This window comes from Erinaceus europaeus, chromosome 1 (genome assembly GCF_950295315.1).
Source record: "Erinaceus europaeus chromosome 1, mEriEur2.1, whole genome shotgun sequence".
NCBI lineage: Eukaryota > Metazoa > Chordata > Mammalia > Eulipotyphla > Erinaceidae > Erinaceus > Erinaceus europaeus.
Window position 1 is genome coordinate 135,421,727 of NC_080162.1, and position 22,039 is coordinate 135,443,765.

At 34.6% G+C, this 22,039-nt stretch overlaps 1 protein-coding gene across 2 annotated transcripts in view; it reads right to left on the minus strand.

Annotated features, from left to right (window-relative positions):
- Positions 1–1,047: 1,047 nt before the first annotated feature.
- The window catches only part of EMC2 (ER membrane protein complex subunit 2), a 49,445-nt gene continuing 28,453 nt past the window's right edge, over positions 1,048–22,039 (minus strand). For both annotated transcript variants that reach the window (XM_007524234.3, XM_060195844.1), the window contains 7 exons: positions 16,505–16,562; positions 14,652–14,737; positions 14,431–14,490; positions 7,526–7,607; positions 6,862–6,972; positions 5,324–5,428; positions 1,048–1,465 (listed from right to left, as the gene is read on the minus strand). In XM_007524234.3, the coding sequence (XP_007524296.1) occupies positions 1,379–1,465; positions 5,324–5,428; positions 6,862–6,972; positions 7,526–7,607; positions 14,431–14,490; positions 14,652–14,737; positions 16,505–16,562 (589 nt within the window). In that variant the 3' untranslated portion in view covers positions 1,048–1,378. The remainder of the gene's footprint in view (positions 1,466–5,323; positions 5,429–6,861; positions 6,973–7,525; positions 7,608–14,430; positions 14,491–14,651; positions 14,738–16,504; positions 16,563–22,039) is intronic.

The following is a 22,039-nucleotide window of genomic DNA, read 5'->3' on the forward strand; positions in this document are numbered from 1 at the left end:
GGCATCAGAAATAAATCAAAACGGGCATCTGCTTCTACATGGGGTCAGCCATCTTTGCCCAAATGGCCATCTGCTTCTCCAGTACATGCCTTTTCATTTTCCTGATTAAGTTTAAAATATTGGGGGAAGAAGGGGCAACCCTATGAGGAATACTTAGGAGTTGGGGGGTGGTTAATAGTGGGGTAAGAATCACTAATTTGAAGGGCAGGGTAGATATCATAATGGCTATGCAAAGACACTCTCATGCCTGCATCTCCACAGTCCAGGGTTCAATCTCCACACTACCAGAAACCAGAACTGAGCAGTGCTCTGGTAAAAAATAAAGTAAAATAAATGCATAAATAAGATCACTAATTTGAATCTTCTAAATACAAAAACAAACAAAAAGTAACAGAACATATACTCAGTGGAGTATATACCTAGCAGTTAAAAATATTGTAACATGTCCTTTGGGACTAAATGGATGGAACTGGCAGTGATTATGCATGGAGAACTAAGGAAGTGGAGAATTACCAGATTATTTCATTCATGTGTGGAATACAGAGAACTGAAACATATGAACTTGAAAAAAGAAAAAGAAAATATATATATGTCAACCCCTATCTATGACCTTGGGAGAACTATGGTGGTTACCATCAGAAGGGAGTGGGGACACAGAACTTTGGTGGTGTGGAATTATACCCCTATTATCTTATAATCTTGTAAATTACAAATGAAAATATAAATAGAAAAAATCTTGGCAAATGGTATTAAAATTAGAAAAAGGAAAGTGGAACTAGGGCAGACAGTTGTAGGAGAAAGAAGGAAGGAAGGAAGGAAGGAAGGAAGGAAGGAAGGAAGGAAGGAAGGAAGGAAGGAAGGGAGGGACAAGAGCCTATCAAATATAGAGTAAAAACTAAGCTGACACAGGATAAAAATAGTTTGCCAGCATTTTGATCCTGTCAGCTCTGCATGCTACATATTTCTTATCGCAGACAAAAGGAGTGAACAAGAACTGAGTTTTAAAACCATATAGTCACCATTTTAGAATAACAAAAACAGTATCAATATCATCATATGCAAGTTTAATAAATCGTCATGGATTATTTAACAGTGTGATTTCTACATCAGATTATGATTTTAAAGCAGTTACTTATGTATGATATGAAGAGAATGGTGTACATTCAGAAAAAGTCTTCTGAAGTCTTCTTTCCACAGGTCGGCCTCCCCTTTCTTCTCAGTAGTATAGAAAAAGGTTTACAGAGAAATATTCTTTAGTACTGCTTTCTTAACAGAAAAGTATTATATAAATAGTACTGGGCATTTAGTAAATAAGTTACAGGCCAGTAGGTTCAAATGTGCAGTTCTGTAATACAATGTGCAAAGTGTTTCTGAAATCTTAAGACTGGGTGATCTGCAGTGTTTCCAACATGTCTTCGACTGCCTTCAGAGAGTATTTGGTTTCCTTCTTACTTCGACCTGCAAACTAATTTTTTTTTTTTTTGAAATGCAGTTAGATTCAATTTCAGTGGCAGGTTCAAAATCACAATCTTACCTTCACATTGCTAATGTGATTTAAATTATTTTATCTCCAGCAAGAAATAAAATATGTTCTTTTTCTTCAATCAGAACAAAATTTAGGTTTTAAGAATTAAGGTTTCATTTTCAATTGGAAGTGTACAAAGATTTTACTGCATAAGTGGCTGGTTTAAAGCATTTAAGTACGACAGTAGCACATAAAAACAAAGATTTGATTTCAAAGCCTCTTCAGACCAGAAAAATTTTATGAAATAAAATACATATTATATAAATGAAATTTAGCTTTTATTTATGTAAGTATACAGACCATTTCTCCACATCTGACCTCTTAAAAAAACTACAATTTCAAACAAAATATTACTGCATAATAGTTTCTATTAAATGTTTGAAAGTGGCAAGATATCTCAAAATAAAGTATGTCATGGTTGGTTGTTTTATAAATTTTCGGACTTATTAGTTATCTATATAGTATGTTTATGTAGCAAAGAACTGTCAAAATTACACGAGTGCTAAAATGATGTAAGTTTGTTTTTAAATAACATTTTTAGATTAGTTATAATTTATAAATCAAATTACTATTGGAGTTTTACAATGAAAACAAAAAGTGCATTAAATACTATCTTTGTGTATTTAAAATCAATTTCATACATAGTAAATTCAATTTAGCATACACAATTGGCAGGGAAACACTACTGATTACCCCTACGCGATCTTGGAAATGAGTTTCCTAACTAGTCTGTAATTCCTATCATCTATCAATATGATTTAAGACTACAGACTTATGAGATAAGGAAGTGTTCTTCATGGGGACAGGATAATGTTTATTTTATCTATCTAACCTGTTTCCCTCCTGCGTATAATATTGACTAACATTTGCTATTAGCTATATAGAATATTTTCAAATTAAAATCTAAAACACTTTCAGGTGACTGTTCTTTCCTTCAAATACCAACACTGTCTTAAGCTTTTAGTACTTGATTTATAATGTGTTTCTACCCTTTTGTAATTGACTTGATCTGGAAAACTTCTAGGACCTGCTGAGATACATTAAGTGGGTGAGCAAAGGTAGCAAAATAGACGTGATAAGTTTCCAGATCTGGTAACCTGCCTCTGAACTCTGTGGTGAAAGATTAACATTATGATTCCCTTATTTCCTCAAGCCATTAAGCTTCCATGGTGGACTCTTGATCTAACAGAGTAAAATAAAGGGGATTTCTACAAGAAATGCCAGGGAAAAAGAAAAGCCTCATAATAGTCAAGGTTGCAGACCATTATTAACATAAGACATTTAAATGTCAGATACATGAACCATAATTATGAAATACAGCATAGTAAATTTAAAACTCCCCTTTCCCCCCACAATCTTCCTTGATGAGTAAATGATATGAAGTGTGCTTATTACTTCTATTATCCAGCTGACAAATTCACTTCCACAAAGACATATTAAGAACAGAAAGTCTTTTCTTTTACTACTGCCTATTCCAAAGGAAGCAGGAATGGTTTAATCTGCTATATAAAGATTTAATTCTAAGCAAAAGGTTTGATGGGTTGGGGGAGGGAGTATAAAATAAGGCACACCATATACATCTATTCTAGTATTTTAAAGAGAAAAATTAAGAATTTTGTAGAGGTGGATACATAAAATGCACTTAAAAAAGACTACATTTTCTTGTTTGATGCAGTCTTAATAAAAATGAGCACTAGAAATCAATAAGAGTAATACGTTTGATTTGTGTAAATCATGATTTCAAAATTGGCTAACTTAAAAAAAATCTCAGATTGTGTGTGAACAATACCAACAACCAGTGCAATTTAGAATAAAACAAAATTCTTTGTGTGAAAATACAAGGGCAGTTGGAACTATAAATCTAGCGTTGCAAATTCTGCAGAATTGTTATTAATTAGTTTATTAATTATTCTATCTACCCCCAAATTATATGGCAATTTAACTAACTAAGCCAGAATCCTATTTTCCCTTCAAATCACCCTTTAACTTTCTATTTCCCACATAACATGTCGCTCTCTATCAGAGACAAATTTAACAGTGTACCACATAACTATTCACTTAGAACATGATGATAAGGTGGTGCAAAGTTTTTCATCAGCATTAGCTAAACTTGCCTGCATCTACTGAACATGCTAAACCAATTATTACCTAATTGAAGAGGAAGCAGAAGCCATATTTTGTTTCACTATTGAGTAGAAACAAAGAAAAGGAGTTCTGAGGGTCTCACTCTCTGTCATTTATAAAAACTAGAAAAAACATAATAAATATATATAAATTTATACTCCCTTTTATGCCTAAACATGAGTCAGGAGGCTCTCAGAAATTTATAAACTTATATTTCCCCCCAAATATATAGCCACAAATTTGCACTTGTTTTCATACAGTTAAGATTTTGTTTAAGAAAACTCTGGTTGGACTTTAAAGAAAGCTCACTAGGAGAACATTCAGAGAACAGAACAAAAACTTGCTTGCCAAATTCCAAGATGCAGGATTTATCTGTTGTATTATCTAGAGTAAATGGGACTAAAATTTGCTTACATATAGCTTATGGGAAATTATGTGAGTAGACAAAGTAAAACAATAAATAAAACAGATTGGTAGATGGATGACTCTCAGAAACATGCTAAATGAAAGCAGTCAGGCACAGAAATGTACATAAGCCACTCCTCCAAAGCTTAAAAGTGATAAAAACGAAATCAATTCTGTTCTGAAATGTGGATAAACTGATTAAAAAGTGACTCTCTCTCTCTCTATGACTCTGTTTCTATTTGAAAGCCAATTTAGTGTAGTAAAAATCCTGGAAATCATGAGAACTATAATTAACTGGGAGGGGGTCAGGGAGACAGCATAATAGTTACACAAAACTTTCATGTCTGATGTTCCAATGTCCTAGGTTCAACCCTAGCACCAGTATAAGCCAGAGCTGACTAGTACTCTGGTGTTGCTATTTCTGTATCTTTTTCTCTCACACTAAAATAAAAAATAGGGAGTCGGGCTGTAGCGCAGCGGGTTAAGCGCAGGTGGCGCAAAGCACAAGGACCGGCATAAGGATCCCGGTTCGAACCCCAGCTCCCCACCTGCAGGGGAGTCCCTTCACAGGCAGTGAAGCAGGTCTGCAGGTGTCTATCTTTCTCTCCTCCTCTCTGTCTTCCCCTCCTCTCTCCATTTCTCTCTGTCCTATCCAACAATGACAACAACAATAATAATAACTACAACAATAAAACAACAAGGGCAACAAAAGGGAATAAATAAATATTTTAAAAAATTATTAAAAAATTATAAAATAAAAAATAAAATATTTATGAGTGGGAAATTTCAGATTAGATGTAGTATAAAAACAATGTACGCATTTCCTTATATAAACTGTTTAATTTACTTTTAAGCTTTCTCTCTCTCTCTCTTTTAATTTATTATGGGATAGATCTGTTTCATGATACACTCATATACTCAACCCAACTTCTGAAATTCACCATATTTGTTTGTCTTACTGGAGTTTTAGAATTCCTTTTTTTTTTTTTTTTTAACAAATGCATTCTACAAAGGAGTTTCTAGATGGTAAAGTTTATGGAGTTTTAATCATAACAGATACCTACTGGAGAAAAAGATCATGACAAAACTACACATCAAATCTACACAGGCAAAAAGCACATTTGATAAACATGGTTGATGCCCAAAACACATTGTACTGGAAAAGAGGGAAGTCCAGAAGGACATTTGACTTTGCAGTTTAGAAACAAAAACAACTCCTAAGAGAAAGCCATTAACTGACCTGAGCAACATGGACCCATCAATACTAACCTGATAAGCTCTGTTTATTTGACTAGCTGCCCAGCTAGCATATTTCATGTTGTCCTTTTTCATTTTTGCACTTGCTTTGGGATTAGAAGCGATATGACTTGCTGACTAAAAACAAACAAAACAATATAGAAAAAACACAATTCCATTCTCCTAGCCAATTTAATAAAAATAAAAAACATGTGTCACAGTTGCAGTGGGATAACACAGTTCTTAAAATCCATTCCAAAACAATTCTGTAAAAGAAAAATTAAAGTTGGGTGAAATCAGTACTTTAAAAAATTATATTACAGTGTGGAATTCAAAGTAATGAGAAGAGAAAGCATATATTTATACATTTGCTGTTGTTATCTTTGGGGCTTCACGGCCCCAGGTTAACTTTTTCAATATAAACAAAAACAGAATGACAATGGAAGAGAAGGAAAAACACAGCACCAACATTTCACCAAGTGAGTGGGGGGGGGGTCAGGTTTGAACTTGGATAGTATGCACAAAAAAGCAGGTCCCCTCCCAATTGAGCTATCTTGTCAACCCAAGAAAGACAAAAATTAGTTATCAACTACAGCTCTTAAAGGTAAAGTTCCATATCATTTAAGTAAAAGAGTCACTTAAAATCCACTTTACCACTGTAGAAAATACATGATATACTGATTAATGTAAGAAAGAAGCTCAAGAATTATTTAATCCGGGGGCCAGACGATAGCGAACCTGGTTAAACATATGGCCCAAGTTCAAGCCCCTGGTCCCCACCTGCAGGTCTCTGTCTCTTTCCTTATCTACCTGCTCCTCCCTTCTCAATTTCTCTCTATCTCTATCAATAACAAATAAATTTAAAAAATAATAATTTAATTCAACTTCCTACACGAAGAGGTGAAAACTAAAACAAAGCTTTAGAAGTAAAATAAGACACTCATTTCCAATTTATTTCTGCTTTCAATACATGAAGAATTTCTAAATTTGGTTCACAGAGCAGTGATTAGAATCATTGCAATTTAAGCACCCTGTACTTTAAAGATACATATGACTTTTTTTTTCTGTTCCTACTTAATTTTATAGAAGTAGGCTGCAATTATGAGGCAATAAAAATGGGTTACATTGAAATTCCAAACAGCTAGAATGTATTGATATTTAAAATAAGAGGGAGTGGCAGCTGGGAAACGGCTCACCTGGTAGACCCAAGTTTGAGCCCTTAGCCATCTGCAGGGAGCAGTTGTAGGATGGGTAGCTTAATGAGAGAAAAAGCAGTGCCGATGGTATCCTTTTTGTCTCACCCTATTTCTCCCTGTATAGCTAAACGAAAGAAACTAAGGACCACCAGGAGTGGTGGAATCATGCAGGTATCAAGCCCCAGAGATAACCCTGGTGGCAAGAAACAACAACAACAACAAAAAACTGCCTAATAAGTCTATTACTGATAAGACATAAAAGGAGAAAAGTATGTTATTAATGAAACATAGAGAAGTGAAAAATGATTGGAGGTGGTCCAGAGATTCTAAATGACAAGCTTCATAAAATTACATTAAACATGCACTTGAACTCACCATGTAGAGCCCAAACAAAGCTCTCATATTTCTGTTGTTCAGTTTCAATGCCTGTGCAAAATACTTTCTTGAAAGTTCGAGGTTTTCAAGTCCACCTTGGGTATATTTAACCTGTTAAAAATTGCAAAGTGCTGAAACCTGTTTATTTTACTACACTGAAATATAGCATGTCTCATCATTCCATGGGCATTAGTAATTGAAACAGATATTCTGTAAACTAATGCAAGATGTGAAAAAGAATTCCTTTTAAAGTTGTTAATGTTAATCTAAATACGAACGCATACCGTCCTCCCCCCAAACTACTCAGCCTATGAACATTAAGATCATAGAGTAGCCTTTAAAATAAAAATGCTTCCAAAATAAAAGTCAGCATAGTTCTGTTTCACTGCCTTGTCTATGTCTCACAACATATTCTACCACTCACATTACAAATCTAGATTCAGATATTAGCATTCAACTGCACTGCTATTTTCAATAGAAAATTAGATACTTACTTTCCAAATATTAAATGTTTATTTCCCAGAATATGGATTTAAAACTCATAATTATTACAAGTGTCTAAGAAGCCACTAAGTAGTGACAACCGAGGTATGTAATTAATTTGTAAATTAGGGGAAAAAAACATATAAGAAAAACAGAATAAAATCATTTTTAAAACACTTACTTCAGCATACTGCTGACAGTATAAATGGTTGTGTGGATTAGTCATCATAAGTTCCTCTAAACAAAAGGCGGCTTTAGCATAGCTGGAAATACCAAAAATAGTGAGACATTTGAAATAATACATTTAACCTTTATTATACTCCAAGATTTTTCAAGCTGTGTTATTGATACTAGACATTTCATCCCTAAGTTAAGTATCTTTATCAAGTATTTATCTTGAATTCATAAATATTACTTGTGGGTCTTTTTTTTTTCTTTTTTTTACTATTACTATCTTTTTATGATACAAAGAAGCTTATCCCAAAACAGCTTATCAATCAACAGAACGACAATTTCAAAACTAGATCATTCCTAAGACATCTGAACATGATTCACAGCATAGGCTTAAAGACTTTTGGAACATTACATAGAAAATAACTTCAAGTGGCTGGGCAGTGGGTGTGCCTGGTTGAGGGTACACATTACTAAACATGAGGACCAATGTTCAAGACCCGATCTCCACCTGCAGGGGGAAAATTTCACAGGCAATTCAGCAATGCTGCAGGTGACTCTGTCTCTCTCCCTCTCCACCTCTCCTATCCTGCTCCATTTCACTATCTCTGACCAGTAAACAAATAGGGGACAATACCCTGCAGATTACTCAAAGATCACAGCACTTCAGACATGAAAGACCTGATGTATCATTTCTCATCCATTATGAGACAGTTTAGGGTTTTTTTTTTAAATTTTAGATTTATTTTTATGAGGACAAAAGATACCACAGCACAGGAATGCCACTGGTGGGACCCAGGCCTGAGAGACTTAAGGAATGTACTCTATTGGTGCCAGGACACTAGTATGTTCATTTTTGTATCTTATGCCTACCGATGTTTCGTGACATATGGCAGGCACATATAGTAAGTACTGAACAAATAAATGTCTAAATGATAAAACAAAAACATCAAGTATCTATTTATTTGCTCTATAAGGAAAAAAAGCATGGACTATCAAAAAATGCCCAACAGGATTAAAAAGACAGTATTCTTATAAAGGCATTCCTTTTAACTAGGACAACAACAAATAATAATAATATTGATTCATACTAGTACTAAAACTAAACATTCATAGAAAAAGTGGGCAGGTAGGAGTTTCTATTGAAAAATAAATATCAGGATACTTTCCCTGAAAACTACTTAGCAATCAAAATCAAATACAAGAGGAAACTTGCCCCAGTTTTACAAAGAATAAGATTATACAAAATATCAAGGACCCAGGTTCGAGCCCCCAGTCCCCACCTGCAAGGGGAAAGCTTTGCGAGTGGTGAAGCAGTACTGCAGATGTCTCTCTCCCTCTCTATCACTCCCTTGCCTATCGATCTCTAGCTGTCTTTACCCAATAAATAAATAAAGATATTTAAAAAAAGATTATACAAAACTTGTATGTAAGCAGAGAATCGAACATGGAGCTTAAGAGCAAGGAGATAGGCTCATCTTGTCTAGTCTAGTCTAGTCAAATTCTAGTCTATAGTTTTATTCAGTTGGCAATTCCCAACAGTACCATGCCAACTGGAAAGTGGGCTATGTGACTATGTTGTGATTTCCCCCAAGGACAGTACACAGCCAAAACAATAAAAATGCATTATATATAATGACCCAGTGAGACTATGAAGCAAAGTTAAAATAGCTGGAATCTATTTAAAAAGAACAACCAGTTCCAGATGCTAGCATGATGCCGACCAGACTTCCCTGGACAGACAACCCCACCAATGTGTCCAGGAATTCTGCTTCCCCAGAGCCCTTACCCACTTGGGAAAGAGAGAGGCAGCCTGGGAGTATGGATTGATCTGTCAATGCCCATGTTCAGCAGGGAAGCAATTACAGAAGCCAGACCTGCAATCTTCTTCATCCCACAATGACCTTGGGTCCATACTCCCAGAGGGTTAAAGAATAGGAAAGCTATCAGGGGAGGGGATGGGATACAGAGTCCTGGAATTGTGTGGAGTTTTACCACTCTTACCCTATGGTTTAGTCAATGTTTCCTTTTTATAAATAAAAAAAAAAAAACAACCACTATATTAAAGTCAGTAACTAAAGCTAACAAAGTTGATACTTTTCCTTACAAAAGCATGGGTAGACACACACACACACACACACACACACACACACACACACAAATATGTTAACTACGTATATTCTGGATTGCTTTCTCAACATTATGTTTTTTTTTCCCTTATATTAGCTTGACAATTCCATTTGCTACTAAATTTTATAGTAAGGTGGAACCAACAAAAATAAAATGTTATCACAGTAATGATTTGTATCACAAGTTTCCCTGTGCTGATATAACACCTACATATAAGTGTAGATCAAGAAAAAATAAGTCTTAAACTAAAAAAGTTATTGAATTTCTATTAAATATTGGCAGGGGTTATATAAATTGTAACTAATGTTTATGTTTAGAGCAAAGTGCTACAATATGGTCAACTGGTGTGACATTTAGTTTGGAATAAGTAAACTAAAATTTATCCAAGTAAAGGTAACTTAAGCATGTAAAATATGTGGCACATTGTTATGTCCCCCTTTCTCTATATAAAAGCATGCAAAAATATGCTTACATAAACGTGTTATTATGGAAATTTACTTAAGTAAATTTAGTAAGGCTGACTGTAATCAATTATATCTAAGAAGTTTCAGGAGTTGGGCGGTAGCACAGTGGGTTAAGCGCACATGGCCCAAAGCTCCAGGACCAGCTCTACATCTGCAGGGGTGTTGCTTCACAGGTGGTGAAGCAGGTCTGCAGGTGTCTATCTTTCTCTCCCCTTCTCTGTCTTCCCCTCCTCTCTCCATTTCTCTCTGTCCTTACAATGATGACAGCAATAACAATAATAACTACAACAACAATAAAAAACAAGGGCAACTAAAGGGGATTAAAAAAATTTTTTTAAAAGGAGTTTGAAACTAATCAGATGCAAGAAAGAATGTCAAAATGATATTATCTAAAAAATCATGAACAACTACATTTTGCTGCTGTTTTTTTTTTTTTTTTTGCAAAAATGTGCTGTTGGTCACATTTTACATGTGACCAACATGCTAAAAAATACAAGTGAACTGTCACTAACATTATTTTATTGGTTTCATTCCCAAATCCTACATACTATGATTACTTGCCAAATAAATCAAGTTAACTAATTGAATATGCTTCTACTTTTATATACTTTCCAAAAAATTAGAAATAATTATTTCACTCACTCTAACTCTGAACACTCTTTCAAAAAGTTCAATTAGAAAAAATGAAATGATTATTTCAATTTTAAAACAAAGCAAAGTATAGTACATCTGGCTATTACAAAGTAAAGCAAGATAATTAACAAATTTAATGATGGAATAAAAATGATGCATAATCTACTAAAAAGCTAAATACAGAAGCATCAGAAACTTGCAAGTCAGACTGAAAAAGAAAGAATAAAACTGGTGGCATGGTTATATAGATTTTACAGGAAAGAAAGCAAAACCAGTAACAAAAAAAAAAAAGAGTGATATATTTGAACACCTCAAAATGTGAGGCTTTTGCAAGTTAAAAATAACAAAAACAAGCAAAGGTTCAATCCCCAGTCAACACATGGCGGCATTTGCAAGGGGGGGAATTTCATGAGCGGTGGAGCTGTACTGTAGTGTCTCTCCCTCAGCTGCTGCCTCTTCCTCTCTTTCTCTGCCATCTTAAAAAATAAAAAGTACCTGGAGTAGAGGGATTGTGAGGGTGTAGAGCCCCACCAGTAACCCTGGTGGCAAATAAAAGGGAAAAAGTAAAGAAAGGAAAGGAAAAGAAAGGAAAGGGTGGGAAGTCTCTCCAGGTTTTGCTGGGGCTGTTTTCCCTCTGGCTTGTGGGGGAATTGGACAAGTTCAAGGGTAACAAAAGGGGCCCATCTTTCCACCCTTCTGAGGCGCTTCCTCACCCAGACAGCTGTGGGGGAGAAGGATTGGGAGCATCTTTCAGGCTCTGTGGGAGAGTGCTATGATCGATTAGCAATGTCTGCCTTGGGAGAAGAACTGGGAGCAGTGAATCATCCATCTGAAGACTGCAGGCTCCCGGAGGTGTCTCCAGTGGCATTTTATGGGGCTTTAAGTCAGATGTATCCACCACTCGGAACAGCAGACCAAAAATAAAAATGTCCCACAAGTCTGGGAGCTTATAAAGGGCTTCCCACTTTAAAAAATAAATAAATAAAAAATAACAAAAAGGTGGTTCACTTTCTAACAAAGTCCCAAAACCTAGATATACACCAGTTTCTGTGAGAGAGAGCATATGTTCACACGTATCCGTAAACTACTGCAAAATGTATACCTGAAAGCAGAAGTACACTAGAGTTTGCAGTGAGTATCCCCCTAACACTTCCTCTCCACTATTCCAAGCTTTGGGTCCATGATTGCTCAACAATTTGTTTGGCTTCATATGTTAACTCTCTTTTCAGTCACCAGGTTCCAGATGTCATCAGGATGCCGGCCAGGCTTCCCTGGACTGAAGACCCCACCAATGTGTCCTGGAGCTCCGCTTCCCCAGAGACCCATCCTACTAGGGAAAGAGAGAGGCAGACTGGGAGTATGGACCGACCAGTCAATGCCCATGTTCAGAGGGGAAGCAATTACAGCAATTACAGAAGCCAGACCTTCCACCTTCTGCAACCCACAATGACCCTGGGTCCATGCTCCCATAGGGATAGAGAATGGGAAAACTATCAGGGGAGGGGGTGGGATATGGAGATTGGGTGGTGGGAATTGTGTGGAGTTGTACCCCTCCTACCCTATGGTTTTGTTAATTAATCCTTTCTTAAATAAAAAAGAAAAAAAATAACAAAAAGATGTAACAAGGATGTTTCTGATAGGACAGCAGTTTCTATTTTTAAGTAAAAGAGCTTTCAATTTAAAAAAAGAACAGTGTAGCCAATCTTCATCTATCAAAATTTTCAAAAATTCTAAAAAAATGATAGCACTTCAATGTTGTTAGGGGGAAATTATTAATTTCTGGGGTGAAAGGAATTGGTATTATCTTTCCAGTGAACAAACAGGAACAATTTACAAAAGTCACTATAATGTGCCTATCATTTAATTACCTTTTCTCCTAAGAATTTAGCCTAAAGAAACATTTAAAGATAAAAAAGACTGGTATTACACTTATATTTATTCACTTATATTTATAGTGAAAATGAAAAATATCATTTATATTCCTAATGAAAACTGATTGAGATAACTAGAGTACGAATCAGATAAAATAATATAAAAAGTCATTAGAGTCACAATGTAGAATGTTTCTAACAAAAAAGAACGCTGTACATTAATCATATGAAATAATATAAAGTCATAAAATCTCCTTCAGAATGGAATTTCTGACAAAACACAACTAAGTGGAAAGCATAGTTATAAATAAAAATCTATATTAGGTTTCTGTTTCACACAGAATTGAAAATCAAACATCAGACATAAACTGCAGTAAAATTAGGATAGAAATACATATGATTTTTGTCTATATTCCTTGGATTTTCTAAATTCTCTGCATTAGGAATTTCTTTAGTTTAAAAAAAAAAAAAGCTAATTACGTCCATTAAAAAAGTTGTTCCAATGTATATGTATGTAACCTTAGTAATTTAAAATGGTTTTCAAATGCCTATTACATGTCTATTACATGCCTATTACATGGGGGTTAGGCAGTAGTGCACGGAGTTAAGCGCACATAGTACATGTTTTACGTATAAAGTAAAACTGCTATTTTTATGGCATGTCAAAAAATTAAATTATACATTGCATATGTTACAAATGTTTATTTTTAAATTATGATAAATGAAAAATTACCATATAAGCCAAATTTCCTCCCACATATATAGGTGTATTTGAGTCTGCCTTACACATATGAGCACACAAGCTCACATACATCTATGTCAGTCATGATTCAGGAAATAATCTCCTAAAGGAAAACAAAGAAAATCTGATAATTCAGAATACTGTAACAAAATGAAGGCTGGCTCTCACAATATAGTATATATTCATTCAATGGCAGCTATTACTTTCCTTTTATGTTCCATTTTTATTAGAATTATGCTGAAAATAACCTTAATTTTCCACATTGTGTTATATTATCTAGCTCTGTGCAAAGGCAAGAGACAAATATCTTTATTTCCTATATTAGCGATGTATAGTATGGAGTAAGGTTAACTATGAATTTGATTCTATTCTCTCAAAAAGTATATATGAGAGAGAAAGGAAACAATATGATATACTTTGGATTCAGAAAAGCTTAGGGGGAAAAAAAACCCTGTCTCTAGATGGATGTTGGCGTTAATGCTGTGATATTAGAAAACTTGTACTAAGAGTTGGATAATCCTCTCACACTGGGATTTCCTCCTGTCACTGCAGCAATGAAAAAGCTAACAAAACATTAAATATCCAATAAGAAGCTCCTACAGCACTCAACATTCTTGATTATTCTTGGTTTTTTACCCAGGCAACTGAATACTTTTACTTTTGAAGAGTTGATTCTCTTAGTACCAAGGCTAATACATGCATACAATTGACAAAATTTTTAAACAGCAGGGAGTATAGTACTCTTTGTATATAAGAACAATTTAAATGCTAAAAATTCACAATTTTAATTCACTAAAAATAACCCTATTTAGTTAATGCAGCCTATTCCCCAAAACTCTCATCTGTATTTGAACAGCTGATTTCACAAAAACAATTTAGTAAACCAGCTAACGTAGCTGAAGGACTTCATGTTATAACCATCATATTACCAGTTTTTATTTTTCCTTTATGTATTTTGGTCATGCAAATGCCATGATTTACAAGCTTTACCAATCCTTCAGAAACTACTGTCTTCTAAACTTATATAGAGACATAAATTGCAATCTGAAAAAAAAATTGTGTTTTAACAACTTACTCATGCTCATTGATGTAAAGTTCTGCAAGTTCATGCCAAGCTTCCTGGTCTCCAACAAATCTAATGAAAGAAAAGATAGTGGGGGTGGGGGGGAGTGAGAATGTAGACACTCTGTAAATGAACAGCATGGAAGCAAAAAAGGAAAATCAAATGCAAATTCCATTTTAATTAAAAAAGATTTATCAGAATAACAAAACACAATCCTCTTGTAGGACACTTACTGCTCCAGATACTCATTCAGTTCCCGGATAGCCTCCACATTTTTCCCCTGGGCTTTTCGAATGGCAATCTTACGCTTTCTTGCAGCCTATGGGTTGACATTAATAAAGGATTAGGCACTCATGATTCCCTGGGCTTTTTTGTAAAGAAGGTAATTTGACTGTGCAAATTATTATCTCAATGCCAGTGAAATTGCATTGTAGAACTACTGCTTAGTGGGAGTTTATAAACATACCCTATGACATCCCACTGGGGGATTCAAACATTCCTCTAACAATCACATATGCTTTACTTTTGATGCATACAATGTATGCATCATTTCACTCAAATAAATAACCATCCAGATTCTGATAATTACAAACCAGTAGGGAACCCTAATCTTTATCCAGCTAAAGTCCTTTACTCTGTCTCATTCATAAGATCTGTATCTGAAGAGACAGAAGGATAGTGGAGATTAGGGGGGAAAAATCTCACAATAGTCACTTGAATGTCATTATACAAATAGGCTTCTGATAACTTTTTCAAAATTCTAAGAGAAAAATCTACCTATAAGTCTTTCAAAAGAATATTTGTAGGTCCTGAGAGAAATGATTAATAATAGAAAAATATTTTAAATGTTTATTTGAAAGATTTTTTAAAAGAATGTTATTTATTTATATGTCTAAAAATATCTACTGAGTATCTACTAATTTGTCCATACCATGACGGAGAACAGAAAGACAAATAAAGAAGGACAATATAATGTATTCAGTAGTGTGGTCTCATGAGAGAAAGACAAGTCAGATAAAAACAAAGAAACAAAAAATGAGTATAGAGCAATGTAGGGTACTGCAGCAACAAGAAGATTCTAGCATAGGCTGTGGCTAATCATGAGAGATGGGAACAGCAGAACATAAAGAGGGCCTTAAGTACGATATCTTAATTTCCCTATTACTGAAATAGGAAAGTGGACTGAGATAAAACAAGAGAAAATTATAGCAAAAGAAGACAGAAAAAAAAAAAAAAAGAACAGGAGATAGAAAGCAGCAGTGTATGCAGTCAAGAATAAACATTTGAAGCTGATTTGAACAGTCAAGAACTATGGGGCACTATGTAAATCACTAAATTTATATTTCCTAATCAAAACTAGGTATCTACCTCCTTTTTATACTAACAAAAATTAAAAATTAAAGTTTTGCAGTGTAACATAGCAGGTTACTCAGAAATGTGAACCTTCTTCTCAATTCTCTAGTAATTTTATACAATGAACTAGCTCAGACATAAAAACAAAAAAAGTACTTCTCAAAGTACTAATTTTCCTCAGAGGTAAATCAGTAAAGAAAGATAAGTTTATCTAGACAGGGCACCGAATCATGGTACCTCTTCAGCCCAACAATACTGAAATTAACACTTGAAAAAGGTATAAAGGAAGCACTTCAGAAAGAGAAGTAAAAATTACTTTTGAGTACATTAAGAGATATTTTACATCGTCAACAGTGAAAATTATAAGATAACATTTTAACCAATTAGACTGGAAAATGTTACAAACGTGCTGCCAGAACTCAAACCTATGCAGTGTATGCAACCTACTCAGTAAGCTCTCTCTCCAATCTACGAAAACAACAAACAAACTTAAAATTTCCATTCTAAACAATTTGATTTTTCTAGATTAGGTAAATCATATACAACTAGATTCTTTCACATAAGGTAATTTATAAATCAAGTTTTACTAAAGACCTTTACATTTATTTAGAAATATATGGAATATCGTAAGATGTGGTCCTATATATATAATTTTCCATTATTCTCAACAATAACTAGATGTTCCACTAAAATTCACCTTTTAGATTTTTTTTAGAGCTACAAGGTAACTTACAGTGTTAGTTGGATCTTCTTGTAAAATTCGATCATATAGCTGTACAGCATCATCATACCTAATAAAAACATCAAAAATCACAATATTAAATTTTAACGGAAACTAGTAAATACAGAGAAAGGTTAAGGAGACACAGCTATAAAGGCAGTTTATAATTGCAATTACATAATTGAAATGTCAAGTGTTTATCAATTTTTATATAATAGGAGAGAAATAAAAATTATTATGATCTCAAAATGGAAGACGATAGGGAAAGGCCTGGGGAAAAATGAAGCAGGAAATAACAATTTTTCATGGGAAAGACAAATGTAAGGATATTAAGGATTCCAGAAGGAAGTCTATTAGAAAGACAAATGTAATAGAATTATGAATTCCAGAACGGGGGGGGGGGAGGCAAATAGAGGTAACAGACACATATTCAAGGAAATAATAATCCAAAAAATTTCAAATCTAAGAACTAACCTGGATAGAGATGTTTCAAAAAACAGAAAATACCTAAACTGAAAATTACCTACACCAAGACCTATCACTGTAGAGTTATTTAAAAAAAAATCAAGGACAAAGAAAAAATGTTATAAGGCTGTTAGAGAAAAGAAAGAAATGACTTATAAAGGTAGCAAGATTAGGCTCTCACTCAGAATCCTCAGAAATGGCATATTCAACATATTAAAATAAAATTAAGATAAAATGACTGCGAGTCATGAATACTTTATCCTGTAAGATTATCATTCAAATATGAGAAATAAAAGAATTCTTAAATATGCAAAGACTAAAGTAGTTTACTATTTCCAGACCTGATTATCAAAAATTATTGAAAGAAGTTGCACATAAAATAATGAGGCAAGGAACATGTAACCCTGGGAAAGGTGATAAACAGTAAAACAGAATTAGAAACAAATACAGACAACAGTAATGAGATAACTAAGAAATTTGAAAGGGAGGAGAGAGGCAAGGAAAGAAATGAATAGAAAACAATTCAAGTGGGAGTCGGGCGGTAGCGCAGCGGGTTAAGCGCATGCGGCGCCAAGCACAAGGACCGGCATAAGGATCCCGGTTCGAGCCCCCAGCTCTCCACCTGCAGGGGAGTCACTTCACAAGCAGTGAAGCAGCTCTGCAGGTGTCTTTCTTTCCCTCTCTCTGTCTTCCCCTCCTCTCTCCATTTCTCTGTCCTATTCAACAATGACAACATCAACAACACCAATGATAACTACAACAATAAAACAACAAAGGCAACAAAGGGAATAAATAAATAAATAAATAAAAAGAAAAGAAAAAAAGAAAACAGTTCAAGCAAATAAAGTCAAGATCAATTTTAAAGACTGCCTAAGCTACAGTATGTGGAATATAGCACACATGGCAATCATCAAAGAAAACATGCTCCTAGAGGGATTAAAAAAAAAAAAAAAAAGGAAAACTTTCAAGGGAGGGGATGAGATACAGACTTCTGGTGGTGGGAATTGTGTGGAACTGTACTCCTCTTATCCTATGGTCTTCTTAATATTTCTATTTTGTAAATAAAAGAATAAATAACAACTAGAACAAAATACAGAATGGCAGGAAGCCATATATTAATAGTTACCCTAAATGTGACTTTCCTAATCTCACCAAACAAAAGCTACAGAGTGGCTGAATGGATTTAAAAATGACAAGATGCGTCAATTATTTGTTCACAAGATATTCACAATCAAAATAAAGACAGGCCACAAAGTGAAGTACTGTAGCCATGTTCTCCAAGCCAACAATACAGGAAAAAAGGGAATTCTCGTATCATAAAACAGATATCAGTAAAAAGAAGGTAGACATCAGGGGAAGGGATGGGATACGAAGATCTGGTGGTGGGAACTGTATGGAGTTGTACCCCTCTTATCCTATGGTTTTGTTAATGTCTCCTTTTTTAAATAAATAAAAGAAAAAAAAAGAAGGTAGTAAGAGACAAAGACAGATACTGTATAATAATCAGGATCAACCCAACAAAAAGATAAAGCTATCATCAATATATTTGCACTAAACACAGTGAACCCAATTACAAGCTCTCATTGACCTCAAGAGATACATTCACAACATCACAACAATAGATAGATATCTTAAAATATCACTTATAGTAAGAGACAGATTAACTGGACAAAATAATCAACAATGGCTTTAAATGAAGTTGTGGATGAGTGAACATAGTCCTCTAAGTCCTTGTCAGTAATCAAGAAAGAAAATTATACTAAGGAAGTCCAAATTAGAAAAAGAAAAAGAAAAAGAAGGTAAGCCATCACTATTTGCAGATGATATAATATAACCTTGACTCCACAAAACAAACAAACAAACAAACAAAAATCCCACCACCACAACAAAAACTACTAAGAACTATCAATAAGTTTACTAACATGGTTGGATACAAAATCAATATATATATAACTATGTGGCATATGTATACACAAATGATGAATCAGAGGAAAAGGAAATGAAGGAAACAAATCATTTATAATTGAACCAAAAACCAAAATACTTTGGAATAAATCTAGCGAAGGGGGTGAAATACTTCTACAATAAAAACCCCAGGATACTGTCTAAGAGAGAGAGAGAGAGACAGAGAGAAGAATGTTCATGTTCATCAACTGAAGAGTAAATACTGTTAAAATAGCTATTCTATCTAAAACAATTTATTCATTTAATGCAATCTATAACAAATGTTAATAACATTATTCACAAAACTGAAGAAACAATTCTAATTTTTTTCTTGTGGAACCACAAAAGAGCATAAAAAGATCACACATTGCAGATGACTGTAAGAATTAAAAACCTATGTTCAGCGGAGAAGCAATTACAGAAGCCAGACCTTCTACCTTCTATACTCCATAATGACCCTGGGTCCATGGTCCCAGAGGGACAAAGAATAGGAAAGCTATCAAGGGAGGGGATGGGATACAGAACTCTGGTGGTAGGAATTGTGTGGAATTGTACCGCTCTTATCCTATGGTCTTTTCAGTATTTCCATTTTATGAATTTTTTTTCCCTCTTTTTTTTTTTCCTCCAGAGTTATTGCTAGGCTCGGTGCCTGCACCATGAATCCACTGCTCCTGGAGGCCATTTCCCCCCCTTTTTGTTGCCCTAGTTGTTGCAGCCTCATTGCGGTCATCATTGCCATTGTTGACGTTGCTTTGTTGTTGGATAGGACAGAGAGAAATGGAGAGAGGAGGGGAAGACACAGAGAGAGGGGAGAGAAAGATAGACACCTGCAGACCTGCTTCACCGCCCGTGAAGCGACTCCCCTGCAGGTGGGGAGCCGGGGGCTTGAACCGGGATCCTTACTCCGGTCCCTGCGCTTTGCGCCATGTGCGCTTAACCCACTGAGCCACCACCCGACTCTCTTGAATTTTTTTAAAAATAAAAAAAAGAAAGAAAGAATAAAAAGATCACAGAATGCCAAAGCAATTCTGAGAAAAGGAAAAAGTTAGAGGTATTATGCTCCATACTTCCAATGACACTACAAAGTAATTTAATTTAGACAAGTGTGGTTTTATAACAAAAACAAGTACTTGAACCAATGAAACAATACAGAGAATCCAGAAATAATATATGCATATCTGGACATCTTCGGAATAAGTAAGGAGCCACTCTGCTCCCATCACTTGCTTAAACAACTTAGTTGTGGTTACAAATATCTTAGTTCTGCCGTTCAAATGAAGTACTAAAGAAGTCATTAGTCTTATCCAGTTGAACTGTCTACTCCAGCAAGGAAAAAAATAAGACTCTTGAAGGGCATATTCAATCATATTACTAGAGGTGTTTTATAAAGTTACTATCAAGACTTCAGTGGAATAAATCGTAATTTTACAGTTACTTATCAGGGAAATCTTCATAAAGCTTACTCATGTAGTTACAAAGAATTCTTTTTTTGGTTTTCTAAAATTAAATGAACAATTAGTTATATAGCCTGAAACATAACATTCAATTAAACATATACATGAGAGAACACAGACACAAGAACCAAGTTTAAACTACATTCTTGTTTGGAAATTACTTGTATAAATATGATATCAAATTACCATAGTTTTGTATGTCAATATATTTTTCTCTTTGCAACACTTTCTAAAGGTGAAGTATATTTCAACTGAACTTTGTGGCAATTAATTTTATAATAAAAATGTTGCTTAGTTTGTCAAAAATATATATATATTTTGCCTCCAGGGTTATTGCTGGGGCTCAGTACCTGCACTATGAATCCCCTGCTTTGGGTGGCCATTTTTTTCCATTTTGTTGCCCTTGTTGTTGCCGTTGTTATTGTTGCCATTGATGTTACTGGATAGGACAAAGAGAAATCGAGGGAGAAGGGCAGAGAGGGGGAGAGAAAGATACCTACAGACCTGCTTCACCATTATGAAGTGACCCCCCCATAGGTGGAAAGCTGAAGGCTCGAACCAGGATCCTTAGGCAGGTCCTTGTGCTTCGCACCATGTGCGCTTAACACACTGCACTATTGCCTGACCCCCTACATATATATTCCTAAATCATGTATCGAAACACAGAAGACCATGAATAGCCAAAGGAGTCTTGGTCATGAACAACAAAGCTGAAATAATCACAATTCTTAATTTCAAAATACAGTACAAACTATGATAACAAAAAGTTTGGTACTGATATAAAAACAGGCACATAAATCTATGGAACAGAATGGAAAGTCTACAAATATACCCAACCACAATCAATTAATTAATTTATTTAAAATAAAAAGAAGAAGCAGCCAAGAATAAATGATGGAAAAAGGAGAATCTCTTCAAAATATTGTACTGAGAAACTGAAGTCTCATATAAAATAATAAAACTAGGTCATACAAGAAAATAAACTCAAAATGGATTAAAGACCTGACCTTAAAAATCTGAAAGCACAAACCTCCTAGATGAAAATATAGTGTGTAAGTTTCTTGGCAGTATTTATTTTATAATACCAAAAGCAAGAAAATCAAAAGTAGAAAAACTATGTCAAACTAAAAAGCTTATATACAGGAAAAGAAAACATCCACAAAATAAGAGCGGCACCTTCAGAATAGAATGTACAAAATAATCTGTAAATTATATAATTCATACAGCATTAAATCCCTCCAAAATATGTCTAAACTTCAATAACAAAAAATAATAATACTTAAGGAAAAAAGTGGACACAGTACTGAATAGAGAACTTTCCCATAAAGATGCATGCAAACAGCTAACTGATACATGAAAAGGTGCTCAAATCACTAATCATCAGGGGGATACAAATCAAAGTCACAGTGAAATGCCCCTCACACTTCAAGAATGACTATAATAATAATAATAATAAAACTCAAGACTGGGGCCAGGTGGGAGCACACCTGTTTAAGTGCACACACTACTATCTACTCAAGGACCCAGGGTGAAGCAGGTCTGCAAGTGTCTCTCTGTCTCTTTCCTTCTCTCCTTCCCATTCCTGCCTCAATTTCTGTCTCTATCCAATAACAAATAAATAAATAAGCTTTAAAATAAAATATTAAAAAAAAAAACAGTTCAGGAGTGCATGGTAGAGCAAGAA